Genomic DNA, 20,131 nt, shown 5'->3' with positions numbered 1-20,131 from the left:
ACTTGCCCACTTCATGACATTAGTTTCTCTGCATTTTCCTGGCTTTCTTCCTCACTATTTTTTTCATCTGCCTAAGAATTTTCATCCTTGCTAAGAAGCTGGAGTGTGAAAAAGCAGCTATTTAAGCTCTCCCACCTTTCCCTTCTGCTTGCATTTGCAGCTGCTATAATTGGTCATCATCTCAGACAAGAAGGAAAAGATGAAACTCACTCTGAAGGTCACTGCACCATCCCTCAGCAGGTATATTTATTGGATTGCCAAAAGAACTGGCTGTCCCATTAGAAATGCTCCTTGAAAACCCTAAAAGAACAAAGATTATGTCTCCTTTCTTACTATGGAATTTCTTAGAGGGTTGGAGTATGTTTGATACATGTTTTCCATTAGATTTTGAGTTCCTCAAGACAGAAATTGTGGATCTCTTCAACTTTTGTTTAACATGAGACTTCATGGGACAAGAAAATTGATGAGGCCGATTGTCCAACTCTGAGGGCACAGACTTTCCATGTGTATAAGTTACCTTATGAGATGAGAGATGGGCTGTGGATGTGGGAGCCATCAGAGTAGGGGTGGCAGTTGAGACTCAGAAAGAGTCCAAATTACCCAGGGAATTTGTGTATAGTGAGAAGAGATGGTCTGAGGAACAAATCCTGGGGAAAAGGGAGAAGAGTCTAAGCAGGCCAAGCAGAAAGGCTGAAGAAAACCAGGAGAGCACCATGTAATGGAAGGCCCTACCCTATTCGATTTGCCCTTAGTACTGTGTTTCCCTGAAAATAAGACAGGGTCTTATATTTATTTTTCCTCAACAAGACACCGTAGGGCTTATTTTCAGGGGATGTGTTATTCTCCCCTCAAAGCCTCAGCTTGTAGCACATACAGGATGGCTGGGACCTGATGGGGGGGCTGACCTTGTTGATGGGGCTGCCCGCACCTTTCTGGTCACCTCTGGGGTAGTAGCTGTCATGATGGGACAGATGAGAAGGGCTGCTTGTCTTCTTTACCGCTCTGCGAAGAAAGGCATGGGTTGTGCAGATATGCTGTGTAGACACGCCCATCACTAGGTATTATTTTTGGGGTAGGGCTTATATTGTGCAAATGCTTAGAAATCCTGCTAGGGCTTATTTTATGAGTAGGTCTTATTTTCTGGGAAACACGGTATTGTGGCAGGTTTACTGACTGCTTGCATATTGTTGGTGGGCAAGATCACTGTGACTGATAGATCCACCAAATGCTTTCCCTCTATTTTCACCTATTTTGACCCTGAGACTCAGAATGATTTTTTAAAAAGTGTGTTCTTGTCAAATTTGAGAAAAAAAAACCAAGGGTCAGTTAGAGAAACAACTAACCAGAGATTATTGAAGTACTTAATTGTGCCTATGTTTTTATGTTTAAGTTTTTCTTTAAATTGTCTGTTTTTTTTTTCCAAAAATGTTACACTAATGCACTTAATATGCTTAGCTGCTTAAATGTGATTTGGTGCTTTGAGACTTTAGATAATATATATTTGAATGTAAATGCTTGCTAATTTTTGACTAAATTAGCTTACAGAAAATCTGGCATTTCAGATGATGAGGCCATGAAGGAGACCACTAACAGAGCAGGCACAGCTGCTATCCAAACCACAGGCACTTGCATACTCTCCTACCAAGTAATAGCAAATATCCCAGGACAATAGAACAGTACTATGTCCTATTCCACCACCTGGCAGGTATGGATACATCTATCCCCTGTCAGCTATGCTGTTATGGGCAGCAACTCCATCTAATACTTGTTTATACTCCTGATGACATCTAATGGCCACAAAAAGTATAAGTGTCACTTAAAACCTGTTATACCCTATGGCTTGAGTCATTTGGTGACATTATAGGCAACCTGCATCAAGTATTTGACTTAAGGACCAAGAAGGATTTCCATCAGTCTCCAGGTCTTCTATGCGAGCATGCGCAACCTCAGTAGCTTAGACTCGAAAGAACTTTAGACACAGACTCCCTAGTGTATCCTCTGCCCTGGACCCTCACCCCTGAGTGTCCAGTACCTCGCCAGGGAAACTGTCATGACTGTGGTGAATTTCCCCATCAGCTCTGCTTCTATGCTGGCTATCCAAAGAGTGCCATCTGCAGGATGAATGGAGGACTCAAATACTTATTTCATCTCCTTCAAATGATATTTGAAAAATTTGTTTAAAATTTGTTCAAGAGCTATTAAACACAAAACTTAAAGTTTAATGACAGATTGCTACATTAATTTTTCACAGATACCATTTAGGCTATTTTAATAGTTGCCTTAATGTCTTTACCCCGAAGAATGACCAATGGTGAGAATCACATGTACCCCTGACCCCCTACCCAGATCCCAAGAGTGGAGTGGCATTTGTCCAGGGGCTTTACACTGCCTCGGCCTCTCCCCATGGGCAGCTGTCTTCTCTGCTCCAGGGCACTCTTCCCTGTGGAAGAGCAAATTCCAGGAGCTGTAACACACCTTAGAGCTCTCATTTTGCTTTGATTCAAGATGATTTTTTGAACCTGAATACAGAGAATAGGTGCTCAGAATTCCCATCTCATGTCAGCGTCAGGTGAAAAAACTATAAAATGATAAGGTTGAAAGGAGTTCTGTCGCTGAATTATGGCTGTCTGGAGCACTGCTTGTAAGTGACCTCCCAGCCTCCTACTCCACAACACCTGTGGCACCTTTCCTGATCATATCTCACAAACAGCAACCCCAAACAACAAATAAGGAAGAAGAGTTTCCAAGCTTTCTGTCATTGTTCTTCTAACTCAAGAATTTTCTGATTCTGGATTAAATCCACTCTTCTTCTCCCAGTGGCCCTCACCTAATTGAGAACAAGCAAGAGAGAAAGAAGGGCCCTTTCCTGCCTGGATCTCCCAGCTCTCACCACCTGAACGTGGCAATCACATTGTGCAGAACAAAGCAGGTCTTGGGCAGGCTGCCACCGATAGTCAATTCGCCTTCACTGTGGTCAGAGTCAGTTTTCCTAGGTGGACTAACAAATCCTAGACACTGCGCAGCTCTACTTTCCACACCCTTCTGCAGAGTGGTGAGGAGGGAATGAGACAGGATTAACTTTCAGAGTATAGGATCTATCTCTAGAGGCCTAGAGATGGATTTACAGGGCCAGGCAGTGGCTCAGGACCCCTAGCTTAAGTGTTCCCTTGTAGTCCACATCTGCTGTTCTCCTTTCCAGAGCAATCATTCTTCTTAAACTCATGAGCCTTCTGGATGTCAGAACTCTTTCTCCTTTCTCAAAAAGATACAGTCTTATTAGAACGCAGAGTTGGGAGATGTGGATTATATGGATTACTCCTGGGCAGGGCCAGAGAAAAGCTGTAATGGATGTGAAATAGGACAGCTGCAGTGGCAGTGCCACTCCCCCATTCTTGCTCTTTGTCCTGCACTTTCCATAAGCAAATGGGCACTCAGAAATAAATTTTATACTCAATTCCTGTACCCCAATAGGAGGGACAGCATGGACTTAGGATAAAAACATGACTCTGGAGTCTGACGTACCTGGGTTTGAATCCCAGCAGAGCCACTGCAAGCTGGATGACTTGGGCACAATGAAGAATCTGAGCCTCAGTGTTGTCTTCCATACAAAAAAGGCTAATACTACCTACCATTCAGGGTTGGTATGAGACAAAATATGTAATGGAACCATAAACTCTCAAATATGTGTCCATTCTTTCTTTAGTATTAATTTAAGTTAGTGTGTCCCCGCGGCTGATGGAAAATCATTGTCACACTGTCCCATGTGAAAGAGATATCAGACACTGGCAAGAAGGTGGAGGAGCAGTCAGGAGAAATAGGGTTAGGATGGCTATGCAGCTTGCTTGTTGTAGCAACACAAAAACTCTAGCCTACAACTAAGGATGGCATTGCTTATGAGGCCACATCAGGCAGACAACAAGGAGGAGTGACTGGGTCAAGGCTGTGGGTGGCTTTGGGATGTCTGTCCTAAGTAAGGAGGGGCTGAGCTAAAGGACAACCCAGAGGCAGACACGACAAAGCTGTAGGATGTCTCTACTTCAACAGAACACAACCCCCACTCTAAGCAGTCAGGGGATGCATGTGACCCTCCACAGTCCTTTGCCCCCTAACAGACTGGAGAGGTTCCAGGATGCGTGGCCACCCAGACATTTTGGTACTGTGCTACATCTTGTCCATCAGAAGACATATAGGGACCTGTGTCTATATTATTTTAGTAAAGTCCAGCTCATTCTCCAGAAGGTCCTCATGTGACTGTGAGGCTTTATTTTCTTTTTATTGTGGTAAAATATATACAGCACAAAACTTACCATTTTAACCATTTTTAAGTGTGCAGTTTAGTGGCATTATGTACATCAACAGTGTTGTGCAACACTGAACACAGGAACACTTTTAGATCATTACACCACCATCCATCTCTAAAACTCTTCATCTTGCAAAACTGAAACTATATACCCATTAAACAATAACTCCCCATTCCCTCCTCCTTCCAGCCCCTGACAATTGCCATTCTATTTTCTGTCTCTATGAACTTGGATACTCCAGGTACTCTAGGTATAAGTGGAATCATATAATATGATATTTGTTCTTTTATGAATGGCTTATTTTGCTTAACATAATGCCTTCAAGTTTCATCTATGTTGTAGCGTATACTAGAATCTCCTCCTTTTTTAAGGCTAAATAATATTGCATGAATATACCACATTTTGTTTATCCATGCATCTGTCAATGGACACTGAGGTTACTTTCACCTTTTGACTATTATGAACATGAGTGTACAAATATATCTGTTTGAGTCCCTGCTTTCAATTCTTTGGGGACTATAACCTGAAGTGGTATTGCTGGATCTTATGGCAATTCTATTTTAAAATTTTTGAGGACCCTCTGTACTGTTTTCCATAGTGGTTGCACCATTTTACATTCCTATCAACAGTGAACAAGGGTTCCATATGAGGCTTTCTTTATCCCACAGGTTGGATCCAATCTACCCACATTCCCTGGATTCAGGTCACCACTGACATAGTCTTTCTGCCTCCTGCAAGGCCTCTCACTTTTCAGGATGTACTTGCAGCTCCCCTAGAGATGCAGCAATATTCCACGGTCTCCCTGTTCTTGCTTGGTTCTTCACAGGCCCTCTCTTTGTATACCCAGAGCAAGCACCTGCCTGGGTGGGGGCCGGGCTCTGCAGAATGCCCAGGGTGGCACCCACATTGAGGGCTGCCAGCATGGTGGGATGGGAGCCAGCCCACCTAAAGCTGCGATGTGGCAAAATCTAGCTTTTTTATCCTCGCCCACCCCTCAGACCCATATGGACACCCTCCCCTGCCTTATTCTTCACAGTTTTATCTTCCACTGTAACTGCACATCTGATAAAATAACTGGATGGCAGCATTTCATCTTCAAGGTGAAGATTTTCAGGACCCATTTGAAAATCTCCCCAATAGAGAAATATAACAGAAATAGGATAAAATTTTTGAGGTGAAGGCTCTGAACAGAAACACTTTTAGATGGTTACACTATTAGATAAATGGTCAGGACCTCTCATGCAGCATCTTTGTGCAACTTAGAAAACAGTGCCCTTTTTGGATCAGGTGCGTAGCTCATTAAAACAACTAAATATTGTATAAATGGCAGACTAAATATTATACAAGTGACAGCAAGGCACATTCAGCCTTGTGGATGCATGGCTGATGAACAGGTGCCATCTCTTTCTCTAGGCCCTGAAGGTACACAGTTTTGCTGATTTTCAACTCCTTCTCACAGGCAGTGACAACCATAAGCAGCAGCCCTGGGTTAATGTAGATCTAATAATCCTCCCTCCAGCACCACCTTGTGGACAAGGCATTTTGGATCACGTTAGCAGGAATATTTTCTTTGAAGACCAGAAACTTAGGGGTCTATTTACCACTCACCTAGTGATCCAAGACAAGACAAAGGTCTCTTTGTATCAGGCAGCCCAGCAAGCCACAGGCTGTCAACCCAGCATGTCCCACCAAACACCAAAGCCACAGCCCTGATCTTCCTCACTTGGCTATACGCGCAGCCCCATACATGGCATCTCACCTGAGCCACCTCTTCAAAGTCATCGTGCCTCTTCTGCAGGGCCCGGGCTCGATGTAGGGACTTCCCAACCCCAGTGTGTTTGCTGAGAAAGGCCTCTCCATGGTTTTCAATCCAGTCCAACACCTGGTGAGAGAAGGAAGAGAGAAACAATGACTTCCTGGCAGAAGGAAAGACATGTGACAACATGTGCAACTGCTACAGTCTTAACTACCTACCTACCCCTCCCAATCAGAAAGTAGCAGTTCAGGTGGAAACGTTCAATCCACTGTGAATACAAGAGATTTCATTACTGTTATTGGCAATATAATGGTCCCACCTTTAAATTTAACTAATCCTATTTGATCTCCAGAATATCCTCCTATTATTTTTTCAGTTTTCTTAGCTTTAATTAGTCAATTATTTTAAACAAGCAACATAGACCATCAGGCACTCCCTCACTACCTATAACCAACTACATAAAGCCAGATACTGGCAGAAAATGATATAGTGGCAGGTGGGCCAGTACCTGGGCCCCCATGATTCTGTCACTCCACCACAGAAACACTCACAGCACTGGTGACCAGGCACTGTATCTGGCCTCATTGTGCCCCTGGGACTCCCTTCCTAATCTTGGAAGTAAAATCCAGTAGTCAGTCTCCAGTTGGATGCTTAAGATAGCTGATCACTAGGACAACAGCCCCTTCTGGCTTCTTTCCACTTCTCTCCTCCAATCAACACCAACCAACCAAATAAATTAAGGTCTTTGCATCCTAAGGCCGTATCTGTGATTCTCTTGGGAAGCAGTGGAGGCTCCACATTCTTCCAGGTAAAGATCTAGTGATTTGGCTTCAAGACTTTTACCTCAATGTTTAGAGAAGTTGGAATAGAGGTGGCTGGGGTAGAAGACAGGAGATAGTGGGGATGCTCAGAAGGGGAGAAAATAAGTTTTCTTGAGGAGCACTTGGTTGGGGGAGTGGGAACTCCTTAGTAAAGACCCTGAAATGCAGGGAGGACCAAAGCCTTTAGTACCCATTTTGCATCCTCATAGATGACCTAACAAAAATGTGTGTTTCCCAGGGACGGTGGAAGCTGTTCATCTTCTGCTCTCTGAAGAGTTGGCACTCAGTAAATCAGGTGGCCACAATTAAATCAGAATTATAGTATAGACACACCTGTTATAGATACTGCCAAGATTCAACTGAGCCCATTCCACTCCTGCTATACTATCAACTAAACATTTGATTAATAATGTACTGGCCTTCCCAGATTTTAGAAGACCATTTTGGAAAATGATTTAGATGACCAGGTCTATTTTAAAGGATGCTTAATTCATCTCTCTGTTTCTTATATGGATTGTCCTGTGGCAAGCAGAGGTAGACCAAATCATTCCATGGACTACAGATATAGGAGTTCTAGTTTTACAGAATCTAGCCTTTGGCTTCACTTCCTCTGATATTTGGAATAAAATAATGCCAGCAATTTGCAAAGTATAGAAGTCTTCAAAGTCTTCAGTGACAGTATCACAAAACCCACACCAAGACTGTGTTAGTTCAGAGGAAAGTATATGAATATTAAAATGAGGTTTAACAAACATCCACTTAATGAAGACAGAAGGTCAAGTAGCTGTCCATTATAATGAAGAAAAATTTTTTCAAAAATGACTATTTATCTAAACATTAAGTATGGAGATTTCTAACACTTCATATAACATATTCTGGCAATATATTTTTAAAAGATATTCTGGAGGCACACCCATAAAAAGAAATTTAGGTAGTACTGGATTTTAACCTTTTACAAACACTGAAAGGCAGTACTACATGTTCCTTTCTTAGAAAAGCCTATGTTTCTCTAGAATTACTTATGGTGAAATTTCACCCAAAAAATTTAGAAGAGTGTATTTTTACTTGGTTTGTAAAAATTAGATTCCACAATTCTGTATTGTAAAGGGAATCACAAGCTTCAGCAAGGTCAAAGATAAACATTTCACAAAGATTCCCATGTATTTTATACCAAGTATATAGTGAAGTTTTAGAATTTTTATGCATATTTAAACCTTCATTAATCTCTTGAGAATGAATTGGGGTTTGAGGATAAATTTTTGTTTATAAAAGAACTATCTGGCCGGGCGCTGTGGCTCATGCCTGTAATCCTAGCTCTTGGGAGGCCGAGGCGGGAGGATTGCTCAAGGTCAGGAGTTCAAAACCAGCCTGAGCAAGAGTGAGACCCCGTCTCTACTATAAATAGAAAGAAATTAATTGGCCAACTGATATATATATAAAAAATTAGCCAGGCATGGTGGCACATGCCTGTAGTCCCAGCTACTCGGGAGGCTGAGGCAGAAGGATCACTCAAGCCCAGGAGTTTGAGGTTGCTGTGAGCTAGGCTGATGCCACGGCACTCACTCTAGCCTGGACAACAAAGTGAGACTCTGTCTCAAAAAAAAAAAAAAAAAAAAAAAAAGAACTATCTGTAGTTTTCATGAATGCTTTAGAATTTTTAACAGATTTTTCAGATTACAATTTTTTAAATTTAGTTTTGAGCAATTAAGTATGACATACTTGACTGGTAATGTCTTAATGAATTTTATTTCATTTTTTTATCTCAGGCTTTAAGAAAATTGGTTATTGTAAAACTGGTTGAAGAGAATATTTTTCTTTTTAAAAATTTTTTTATTATTTTTAACATAATAGTTGCACACATTTATGGCAAACATGACATTTTGATACAAGCATACAATGTGTAATGATCAAATTGGAGTAACTGGGATATCCATCACCTTAAACATTTATCACTTCTTTGTGTTTGGAACATTCCAACTTCACTCTAGTTATTCTGAAATATGCAATGAATTATTATTAACTGCAGTCACCCTATTGTGCTACAGGACACTAGATCTTGTTCCTTCAAACTACTTTTATTTTTGCATCCATTAGCCATCCCTTCTACATGTCCCCTCCCCACTACCCTTCCCAGTCTCTGGTAACCATCATCCTACTCTCTATTTTCACAAGATCAAATTTTGTGGCTTCCACATACGAGTGACAACATGCGATATTTGTCTTTCTGTGCCTGGATTACCTCATTTAAGCTAATATGATCCACTTCCATCAATGTTGTTGCACATGACAGGATTTCATCCTTTTTTATGGCTGAATAGTATTTCATTATGTGTGTATATATCACATTTTCTTTATTCGTCTGTTGGTAGACACTTAGGTTGATTACGTATTTTAGATATTGTGAATAGTGCTGCAATGAACATGGGTGAAAAAGACTATTTTTTACCTATTAGTTCACACACAGGTACAGTTTGTTTCCTTTTTAAGTTATTTTGCTTTCTTTAAAATGTTGATTCATTTTCAGTTAGTGATACTTAGTTTACTTAATTAGCTATGCCTCCATCACTTAAAAATAACCTATTTATTTCATATTTGAGAGGCTTTTACTTAGTTAAAACATAACTTTGATACTCTGGGATGTTATATTGCCACCATTGAGTCCAATTTCTGCCATTAGAATTGAAGCTGTTTCAGGAACTATGCAGAAATCAATTTAACAAATTAAAAAGCAAATGAGTTAAGAAGCACAAAGTTGCTATAGTAATACACAAAGACAAAAAAAGTACTTGAGGATAGATAAACATAATTAATATATGAAGTATTTTTTAACATGCTGATTTCTATTTTGTTGCACAGAGTTCATTCAGAGCCATCATTGCATGATATACACATTTAGACTAAAGCTCTCTTGACCCTGGTTCCATGTCCTGCAACCCTGGGAGCACAATCCAACTTCCCATGCAGACTCTACAACCAGAGAAATGTGTTTCTGAGTAGACAACAGCAGTGCCTGACAACTACATTACACACCATAAATTTATGTGCAGCCTTGGAATTATGTATATCTGTCAGCTGTGAGTCCAGTTAGTGTGATCCAGGCCTCAAAATCTGAACATCACCGGCTGAAGACTAAATTGACTTTCTAGGCAAACCCTGGACCCTATCTAGGTACAAATACCCATCAAGGTACCCCTTATAATCATCTCCCTGTTATATTCAATTACCAGTTATAGTCATGGTAGTACAACATGATAGTTATTCATACCTATTGATGGCTTTGAACTGATATTTAAGCATTTCCAACATTGGAAGTTTTATTCTTTTGTATTTGTCTGAGGGGTCCTCAGGCAGCAGAGAAGCATGTGTGGTATATGTACATTGTTATGTTCAGACAGACATTTACCTATTAGTCTTACTGTGCCCTGGTACCAGGCACTAGAGCAGTGTGTGTGTGTACATGTGTGTGTGTGTTGGCAGGGGTGTGGGGTGCAGCAGTAAGCAAGGCAGGCATGGCCCGGATGAGAACTCAGTCTATCAGGAGCAACAAGCACTAGATGCTAAATCACACAATTCATCATTAATTGCAAAGGTGAAAAGTGCCAATAGTCAAGACACACCCTAGCTGGGGAGTCCAGGCAGGTGTCTCTGAAGAAGTGAGGTTTACCTGAGATCTGAGAGAGAGTAGGACTTAACCAAGCTAGAAATTAAGAAGACCAGCATGGCCTGAGTAGGGATAAGTAGAAAATGGGCCCAGAGAAAAGGGACCAGGTTGTGGTGAGTCCTGGTGCACTGAGTGGGAGATTGTAGCATTAATCCTGAGAGCCACTGAAGGCTTGCACAAGGGGAAAGACATCGTCAGATTCTCTGTTTAAAATGAATGCTCTGACTGCTTTGCGAAGGATCAACTGGGAAGAAACTCTGCAGAAATTCCAACAGGAGGTGATGGGGGCTTAGGCAGGGCCCATGGCAGAGTCCATGCAGAAACAGGTTGGGGGAAGAATCACCAGGATTTGGTAACTGGGTGTGGGGGTGATGCAGGGGCAGGTTGCAAGGCTGACCCCCAGAGGCATGGCTTGAATAATTGGGTAGAAGGTGGAACAAGTCACTGGTACAGAAGCAAAGGGGTTATGAGAGGTAGCACAGAAATGACAGATTTTTCTGAAGATTTCTTTCTCTTTCCAGACTCGTGCTCTGGTTTTCATAAATGGCAGCTGTGTCCCTGAACTTCGGTGGGAAGCAGCACTCAATGATAGTCTCAATCAGATTCTGGCAAGATGTGCCTTTGGTTCCAAGGAAGTAATTTAGACACTAAGGTTTCAATATAAATTATAAATTGTTAATACAACTGGATCCTAATATTAAAAAAATTAAAGACACCAAATTCATTTACAAAACATAACCTCAGACTTAAAAGGAATTAATTCATGCATTCTTGAAAGGGCTTTTCCCTGGGGTATAGTTTTGGGGCAGCCCCTTAATCTGACATACAAAGTCCTCTGTGTCCACCCCCCATAGCCCCACCTCCAGTGAGTTTCTGCCTCATTCACCCCTCAATACCCTAAAGGCCATTTCACATTTCCTGAGTTTTATTTTCACTATATTTCCCTTAACTTGAACTATGCATATCCTTTCTCTTCCTGTACCCACTTCCCAGGCTGCCTCCTACTTTAAGCTCTCAAAATCACTGGCTATGGAAAGCCTTTACTCTTTAACAACTCATCGAGGCTGGGGTGGGTGTTGCTCTTCTCTGATTCTGTTCAAACCACAACTATTGCCCACAGGCTTGGCTCTCCCACTGGACTCTGAGCTCCGTGTAGTCTCAGGACACAGCATGGTGCTCAACACCATGGTTGCTGAATACACATGTAACTGAACTGAACTCAAACTGATCCCTTTGATACAGGACTTTGGAGTGAATGTCCCCCACTCTACACTCCCACTGTAACTCCACCTCACAGTCTGCACTGGGTCCTCTTTGTGTCTCCACCCTCTCTTCTGCCCTGCTTGGCAGGAAGTAAGTTCCTAGAGGAATGAAAGGAATATGAGTTTTCACTCTTTGAATCCTACACTACCTTCTCCTCCACCATGCAGCACTTCACTCAGAAGATACACAATGACGGAAACCTCCCCGACACCTTTTATGAAGCGAATATTACTCTGATACCAAAACCAGGAAAGGATGCAACAAAAAAAGAAAACTACAGACCAATATCCCTAATGAATATAGATGCAAACATTTTCAACAAAATCTTAGCTAACCGAATCCAGACGCTTATCAAAAAAATAATCCATCACGACCAAGTGGGCTTCATCCCAGGGATGCAGGGATGGTTCAACATACGTAAATCTATAAATGTAATTCACCACATAAACAGAAGCAAAAACAAAGACCACATGATTCTTTCAATAGATGCAGAAAAAGCTTTTGACAAAATTCAACACCCTTTCATGATACGAACACTTAAGAAAATAGGCATAGAAGGGACATACCTAAAAATGATACAAGCCATATATGACAGACCCATAGCCAACATCATACTGAATGGGGAAAAACTGAAAGCATTCCCACTCAGAACTGGAACCAGACAAGGCTGCCCACTATCTCCACTTCTATTCAACATAGTGCTGGAAGTCCTGGCTACAGCAATCAGACAGGAAAGTGGAATTAAAGGTATCCAAATAGGGGCAGAAGAGATCAAACTTTCACTGTTTGCTGATGATATGATATTATATTTAGAAAACCCCAAAGATTCAACCAAGAAACTCCTGGAACTGATAAATGAATTTAGTAAAGTCTCAGGATACAAAATCAATACACAGAAATCAGAGGCATTCGTATACGCCAACAACAATCAAATTGAGAACCAAATTAAAGACTCAATACCCTTCACAATAGCAACAAAGAAATTAAAGTACCTAGGAGTATACTTAACCAAGGAGGTAAAAGACCTCTACAGGGAGAACTATGAAACACTGAGGAAGGAAATAGCAGAGGATGTAAACAGATGGAAATCCATTCCATGCTCATGGATTGGCAGACTCAACATCATTAAAATGTCTATACTACCCAAACTGATCTACAGATTCAATGCAATACCTATTAAAATCCCATCAGCATTCTTCACAGATATAGAAAAAATAATTTTACGCTTCGTATGGAACCAGAGAAGACCCCGAATATCAAGAGCAATTCTAGGCAACAAAAACAAAATGGGAGGCATTAACATGCCAGATATCAAACTATACTACAAAGCTGTAGTAATTAAAACAATCTGGTATTGGCACAAAAATAGGAATATTGACCAGTGGAACAGATGTGAGAATCCTGATATAAAACCATCCTCATATAGCCATCTAATCTTTGACAAAGCAGACAAAAATATACGCTGGGGAAAAGAATCCCTTTTCAATAAATGGTGCTGGGAAAACTGGATAGCCAGAAGGCTAAAGCAGGAGCCACACCTTTCACCTCTCTCAAAAATCAACTCACGCTGGATAACAGACTTAAACCTAAGGTATGAAACTATTAGAATTCTAGAGGAAAATGTTGGAAACACTCTCCTAGACATCGGCCTAGGCAAAGAGTTTATGAAGAAGTCCCAAAGGCAATCAAAGCAGCAACAAAAATAAACAAATGGGACATGATGAAACTAAAAAGCTTCTGCACAGCCAAAGAAACAGTCATGAAAGTAAACAGACAACCTACAGAATGGGAGAAAATTTTTGCATCCTACGTATCTGATAAAGGGCTGATAACTAGAATATACTTAGAACTCACAAAAATCAGCAAGAAAAAATCAAATAACCCTATTAAAAAGTGGGCAAAGGACTTGAACAGAAACTTTTCTAAAGAAGACAGAAGAATGGCCAACAAACATATGAAAAAATGCTCATCATCTCTAATCATCAGGGAAATGCAAATCAAAACTATAATGAGATACCACTTAACTCCAGTGAGAATGGCCTTTATCAAAAAGTCTCCAAATAACAAATGCTGGCATGGATGCGGAGAGAGAGGAACACTCCTACACTGCTGGTGGGACTGCAAACTAGTTCAACCTCTGTGGAAAGCAATATGGAGATACCTTAAAGCGATACAAGTGAATCTACCATTTGATCTAGCAATCCCATTGCTTGGCATCTACCCAAAAGATCCAATGACACTCTGCAAAAAAGACACCTGCACTCGAATGTTTATACCAGCACAATTCATAATTGCAAGGCTGTGGAAACAGCCCAAGTGCCCATCAATCCAAGAATGGATTAATAAAATGTGGTATATGTATACCATGGAGTACTATTCAGCTCTAAGAAACAATGGTGACATAGCACATCTTATATTTTCCTGGTTAGAGCTGGAACCCATACTACTAAGTGAAGTATCCCAAGAATGGAAAAACAAGCACCACATATATTCACGAGCAAATTGGTATTAACGGAGTAGCACCTAAGTGGACACATAGGTACTGCAGTAATAGGGTATTGGGCAGGGGGGAGGGGGAGGAGGGTGGGTATATATATATATATATACATAATGAGTGAGATGTGCACCATCTGGGGGATGGTCATGCTGGAAACTCAGACTTGTGGGGGGAGGGAGGAAGGGCAGTTATTGAAACCTTAAAATCTGTACCCCCATAATATGCCGAAATAAAAAAAAATTAATAATAAAAAAAAGATACACAATGAACTGCCAAGCACATATGTGGCTGACACTCCGGCCCTGCTTGTCCTGAGAGAAGCTGTACCACCCATTCAGGAAGAGGCCTGACATGGCCCTGTCATTGGGAACAATAGCGCAGGTAAGCCCGCACTGCTTGCCCATGACAGCAGACGGCTTGTAACAACTTGTAAAGCTCTTTCTCCTTTCTCTTGCCCTGACTTTTCAACCAGAAATTAGTTCTTTCCCAGAACAGTCTTTTCCAGAAGAGATACTCACATCCTGAACTAGATCTGGGAGCCAATCTAACTGCCTTTATGCATAATTCCCTAATCACCCCCTTTCTTCCTCATGTAATTATGTTTATTCCAACCAGCATACAATCAAGATGGAATGCCTTTCAGGGCAGGAGATAGTCGTTTCTAGCTGCCAAGGAGGAGGGAAAAGGTCCTTTGGAAGAGAACTATTAACATCTCTGAATAGCAGCCATGAATACAACTGAGTTAAAGAGAGACAATTCTGGTCTTGAGAACTTCATAGACTCCATCCCACAGGCCAGGGACCTCTTCTTAAACACATCCCATTGCTTACACAGTCAGCTCTCTACCTACATAGCACCTGCTATTGCCACATGACACATTATGTATGTGTTTGATTTTGTTATCATTTTATCTCTACCCCCTGAATGTAAACTCCATGTGGGTAGGGACTTTGATTCACTGCTGTGTTCTCAAAGAGCATTTGCTGAATAAATGGATGAATGAACTCAACAAATCTGACTTGGGAACATCTTGTGTAATAAAGGGCAAAAACCATGAAAGGAAATGGAGATGTTTTGCAAACATATGTGGAATCAAAATCCCAACTCTCTGATTCCCTCATCTGGCTCTTTCTGATAAATCATCTTATTTGAAATGGATTATTCAGTTCATGTCATAATTTGATCCACAGGGTAAAACAAGCAAGATGCTCGATGTTTTAAGTACACCGAAGAACTCCTCCCTCTTCCCCCCCACCTCCCCCCAGCTCCCCACCCCGTGCCTGTTTAGAAGGCTGTCTTTCTGAGCTGAATGAAGAAGCATGTACACACCATCAGGAGTCTGCAAGACATTTTGTTCTGTTAAAGGCTCAAGTACACGCAATGTGTAAGAGCACCCAGGAGAGGCCATCAAATCATTATTTCCGTCTCCTCGCACAGCACATGGAGTGTTGGTTCTGAAGGGGGGCGGCTCAGACGCCGCCTGTGCCACCTAGCTCCCCATCAGGCTGCGAGTGCAGAGCACACAGGCACACTACGAAATGCCCAATTACCGGCAACTCACTTTCTGTCCCTTCTTAGAACAAGTATGATCAAAATAAATGTCTTGCTATGGTGGCAGAAGACATCATGTTTCTGAGAGGGCTCAGCTGAGACTCATTAGCTGGTTTATAGACTCTCCTTCCCCTGGGAGCTGCAATCCTGTCACTCCTGACAGATCTGATGCTGGGTAGAAGCTGGCTGAGGGTCTCAGCTGCCCCCAGCCCTGGGCCCCTCTATCCCCTGCCAGCCCACACCTGTCCCTTCCCAACAGAGCTGAGGCTGGGTAACTGGCACCTCCCTGCGAGACCGTCCTCACCCTGGGGCCTGGATGCCTGTTGATGAAGTCACCATACTCTCATCACTAAGGCTTGAAAGGCTTGTCAGAGTTTTTGAACTTTAGAACCTGGGGTTGCTTTTAAAATACAGGTACCACCTCATCCTCAGATTCTGAATCAAAAGGAGTGGAACAGGGCTTTATAATTCATTTTTAAAAAGCCATGCACTTTGCCCATATAATTTTAATGCCAAGGGTGCAAGGACCACAATTTGAGAAATACAGTTATATATTCACACGTGACACCTCACTCATTTTCTATGACAAAATGGACAGCAACTTTTAATAATCTTTTTTTCATAAATGCTCTCAAATCTACACTTGCTCCATTGCCCTACTTCATGCTGTACGGCCATACACCACGACTGTGGCTCCCTATCTCTTCCCACCCCGACTCAGCCCACGCACTGGCACCAGATTACCTCAACCTTCCTTTGAGTACATGTCTCCTCTGCACAAAATCCTTCAACAGCTCCCTATTAGTAATCATGTATGAATCCTTTATCCTTTATCCTGGTATTCAAGGCTCCAGAATTGCATGTGAGATCAAGGACATGCTAAGGACAGGGATTATCAGAAAGAAGTGACCCTGGATGGTAACTGTCTTTTCACTCATTAACATAACAATAAAAAAGCAATTGGGGGCATTAACGATATTAAAAATTGCTGTGTATCAAGAGAACTCTGAGGCTCAGTAACTCCTAGGAAGTACTTCATCTTCCCACTGCCTCCCCAGCCTCCCACCCTTTCCAGGTGGAGGTGCCCAGGTCCTTCTTTGGAAGATGCTCACCATGGAAGGACCACTCCTCAGTCAGGGCAGAGCTTGCATTCACAAAATCAAAGTCAACGGCAAAGTGAACACTGAGGGAGAACGCCACGGTGAAAAGGGAAAAGAGGCAGGCAGGAGGGTAGGGCAGAGGACGGCAGGGCTGGGGTGGACTTGGAAATGGGGAACCATGAAACTAGAAGTCCATGAGTTTCCCAGGCAGGAAGGGTGTGAGCATGCCAGAGGCTAGCCTCTAGCTCATTCCCTTGCCCTGCATTGGCTAGGGAATACCTGGAGAGGACTGGGACCCACAGCCCTCAGTACTAGTCCCCCACTATGGGGAGAAGGATGGAGTGCCCCCTCTCTGTCACTCCAGTCTAAAAGCAGGAGCCTCCCTCTCTCTTCTGCCTACCTGCTCCAACTCAGCGGAGCCTCAACCCTGCCCAAAGAATCACCTATTAGCTACCTGAAAACATTTGAATGACTGGATTATAACCATCAAAAAACTTACTTGAGAACTTTAGAACTTGCAATTACACCCATGGGCAAATGGATGGATATTATTCAAGATATATGCTCCAAAGAACAGCATCAGCAATGCTGGGTTAACATAATTATGACTGTGAAAAATAGATAATATAAATATAATAAATAAAACAATGGGTAGTATCTGTTTTAGAGAGATTTGTGTTAGAGATAAACAGCTACAGAGGCCAATTTTAAAATGATGGGGCATATGAAAAGGGTATTTGGGTATGAGCAGGACTGTCTTTGTGGATCTTACTGAACACGTAGTTTGAAGAAGAATCTCAGTTGTCAGCAGCTATATGACATTAAGAAAGTCTCATCCTTTGGGACCAAGTAATCTACCACGGCCCTTTGATCAGTAATATTCTAGCACTAAATTATAAACTTCTCAAAGGCAGAGACTGGGTCTCTCTTATTCCCATAATTCAGCTTACTGCCTATGGCATAGCAGAGAGGCTGAGAGCATAGAGTTTGATATTAGGTGGATTTGTGATTGAATCCCCAATCTGCAACTAGCTGTGTAACCCTGCACAAGTTCACTTAACCTTTCTAAGCCTCACTCTCCTCACCAGAAAGATGGGGACCAAATTATCACCTGCCTTATAGTGTTGGAAGATTAAATAAGAAAAGGCAAGGGAAGGGATCAGATGTTCAATCATATTTACTCAAAGATAATGAATCCTGAGCTTTGAACAATGTAACTTTTATAGATACATTTAATTCCAGGAACAAAATCTCAGGGTTGGAATCCAATTATCCCTCTGATGTTTGAATCCGCTTCCCAATGTACTCATCAAGCAACCAGTCTGTTTCAAATTTTGAAGATGATTTCCCCCTGTGCGCTTCTCTCTGATCTAACCCAGTATAGAATATGCCCCAAGCCTTTCCTTCTTAGCCACTTTAATCCTTCTTTCATAAACAAAGAGTTGGTTTCTAGACCCATCATGATTCTGGTCACTTTTTTATAACTAATCATTCTGAAAGCAACCTAAAGTGCTCATCTTTTTTATGCAAAGCTGTCAATTGGATTATACAATGACCAAACCAGTTTAGGATGATTGAGAGGCTATAGTCACTACAGCTGGTAAAAAAGTGACTATTTGGACTTTTAAAAAAATTCTCTCAAATATCTTTCAGATAGTCTTTGGCAAGCAAGAGCTGACATAGTAAAAGCTATAATTTTCTACATGGAGCTCCAGAAAAAATGACAGAAGCAGGTATGATCAATTTGTGTGCAGGACCTATGGACTTTAATATTAATTTTCATTAATTCAGAAAATGGAAAGTCACAAAACTAGATAAATTCTGAAATCACGGCCCCTTACTAGTTTAGCTGACCAGACTGCTTAAAAATAAGACAGTGCTTTTAAGGGAAGACAAGGAGCTTTAACGTGTCACTGCCCTACTCACACCAATATGACCTTTCCCTACTCTTCCAGCCTCACCTCCTACTATCACTGCCAGGGGTGGGTATCCAGTTAGACTGCCTCATCCTTGTCCCCAGCCTATAACTTAGCTCTCTGCTTTCTGGCCTTTCCCAAGACTGCCACCCATCTCCACTGCCGGTGCTCCAAGGACAAGCACAAATCCCACCCCAACCAGAAGGAACTCTCTGCTTTGACTCCATCAGCTCATTGCTATTTTGCTTCTTTGGTTCTAAACTTAGACAGCCCTATGCCATTAATATATTCGTATGTGTATGTGTCTACTCTTGAGGGCAGAGGCTACAAACTCCTAGCACAGGGCCTTGCATGCAGTTCCAAATACTTTATACATTTATTCTTTTTTTTTTTTTTAAACTTACAGGATGTTTATTTCTGTTTATTTTCCCAAGTAATATTTTCAGATCTCATATGTGCATAACTGAAACTTGGGAACGGAAATCATGGATAAGGGGAGACTACTGTAGTCAAATCCAGACCCTGATACTGTAATGGTGGTATGAAAATCACTTATATCTTTAGTATAAAGGTTAAAAGACAAAACGGTTAAAAATAACTATAGTTACAATAATTTCTTAAGGGACATACAAGTTAAAAAGGTACAAAGTGTAACATTAAAAACATACACTAGAGGCAGGAATAACAGTGTAGAGTTTCTAGATGTGGTCAAAGTTAAGTTGCTATGAGCTTAAAATAACCTGTTATAAGTAAAAGATGTTTTATGTAAGCCTCATTCATGGTAAGCAAGAACTCCTAGTAGAAGAAAAAAGAGATCCACCTAGAAGCAGCTTCTCGCTGCTTCTCTCTCCTTCTCGAATCTCTGTATAGTTCGGCCTGCCTGCTTCCATTCCAGCCTCCATCATGTCCATCAGGGTGACACAGAAGGTGTCCCCCTATGGCCCCTATTTATTCTTGCAAAAAACAAAAAACGGAAGGCGAGGAAGAACAAGGGATGGCAGAACGAGACAGCCTGCAGGGGGTGCTCGAAAAACAGTGCTCTGGCTAAGAAAAAATAGAATGGAATTTGCATCTTCCAGAAAAAGCAAGAATCTATTTATTCCTTATTCTTTCCACCACAAGTCAGATCTATCTGGGCTCGAAATTAGCCCTTTTATGTATATGGGAAGCCAGAGGAGTTAGGGGAGAACAAAAGCCTGAAGGTGGAGATATGACAATGTTGTTATGGAGGGCTTTTTCAGCTGTTGCTCAGTACCATTCAACGC

At 41.6% G+C, this 20,131-nt stretch overlaps 1 protein-coding gene across 27 annotated transcripts in view; it reads right to left on the bottom strand.

The window, feature by feature from the left end:
• KALRN (kalirin RhoGEF kinase) overlaps positions 1–20,131 on the bottom strand; it is a 653,674-nt gene that overhangs the window by 341,581 nt on the left and 291,962 nt on the right. For all 27 annotated transcript variants that reach the window (XM_020287048.2, XM_020287049.2, XM_020287013.2 and 24 more), the window contains exon 10: positions 6,061–6,183. In XM_020287048.2, coding sequence (XP_020142637.1) covers positions 6,061–6,183 — 123 coding nt within the window. The remainder of the gene's footprint in view (positions 1–6,060; positions 6,184–20,131) is intronic.

Source organism: Microcebus murinus, chromosome 1, assembly GCF_040939455.1.
Source record: "Microcebus murinus isolate Inina chromosome 1, M.murinus_Inina_mat1.0, whole genome shotgun sequence".
Lineage (NCBI taxonomy): Eukaryota > Metazoa > Chordata > Mammalia > Primates > Cheirogaleidae > Microcebus > Microcebus murinus.
The sequence above is the reverse complement of the archived record's forward strand: the minus strand, read 5'-3'. Positions and strand labels throughout refer to the sequence as shown.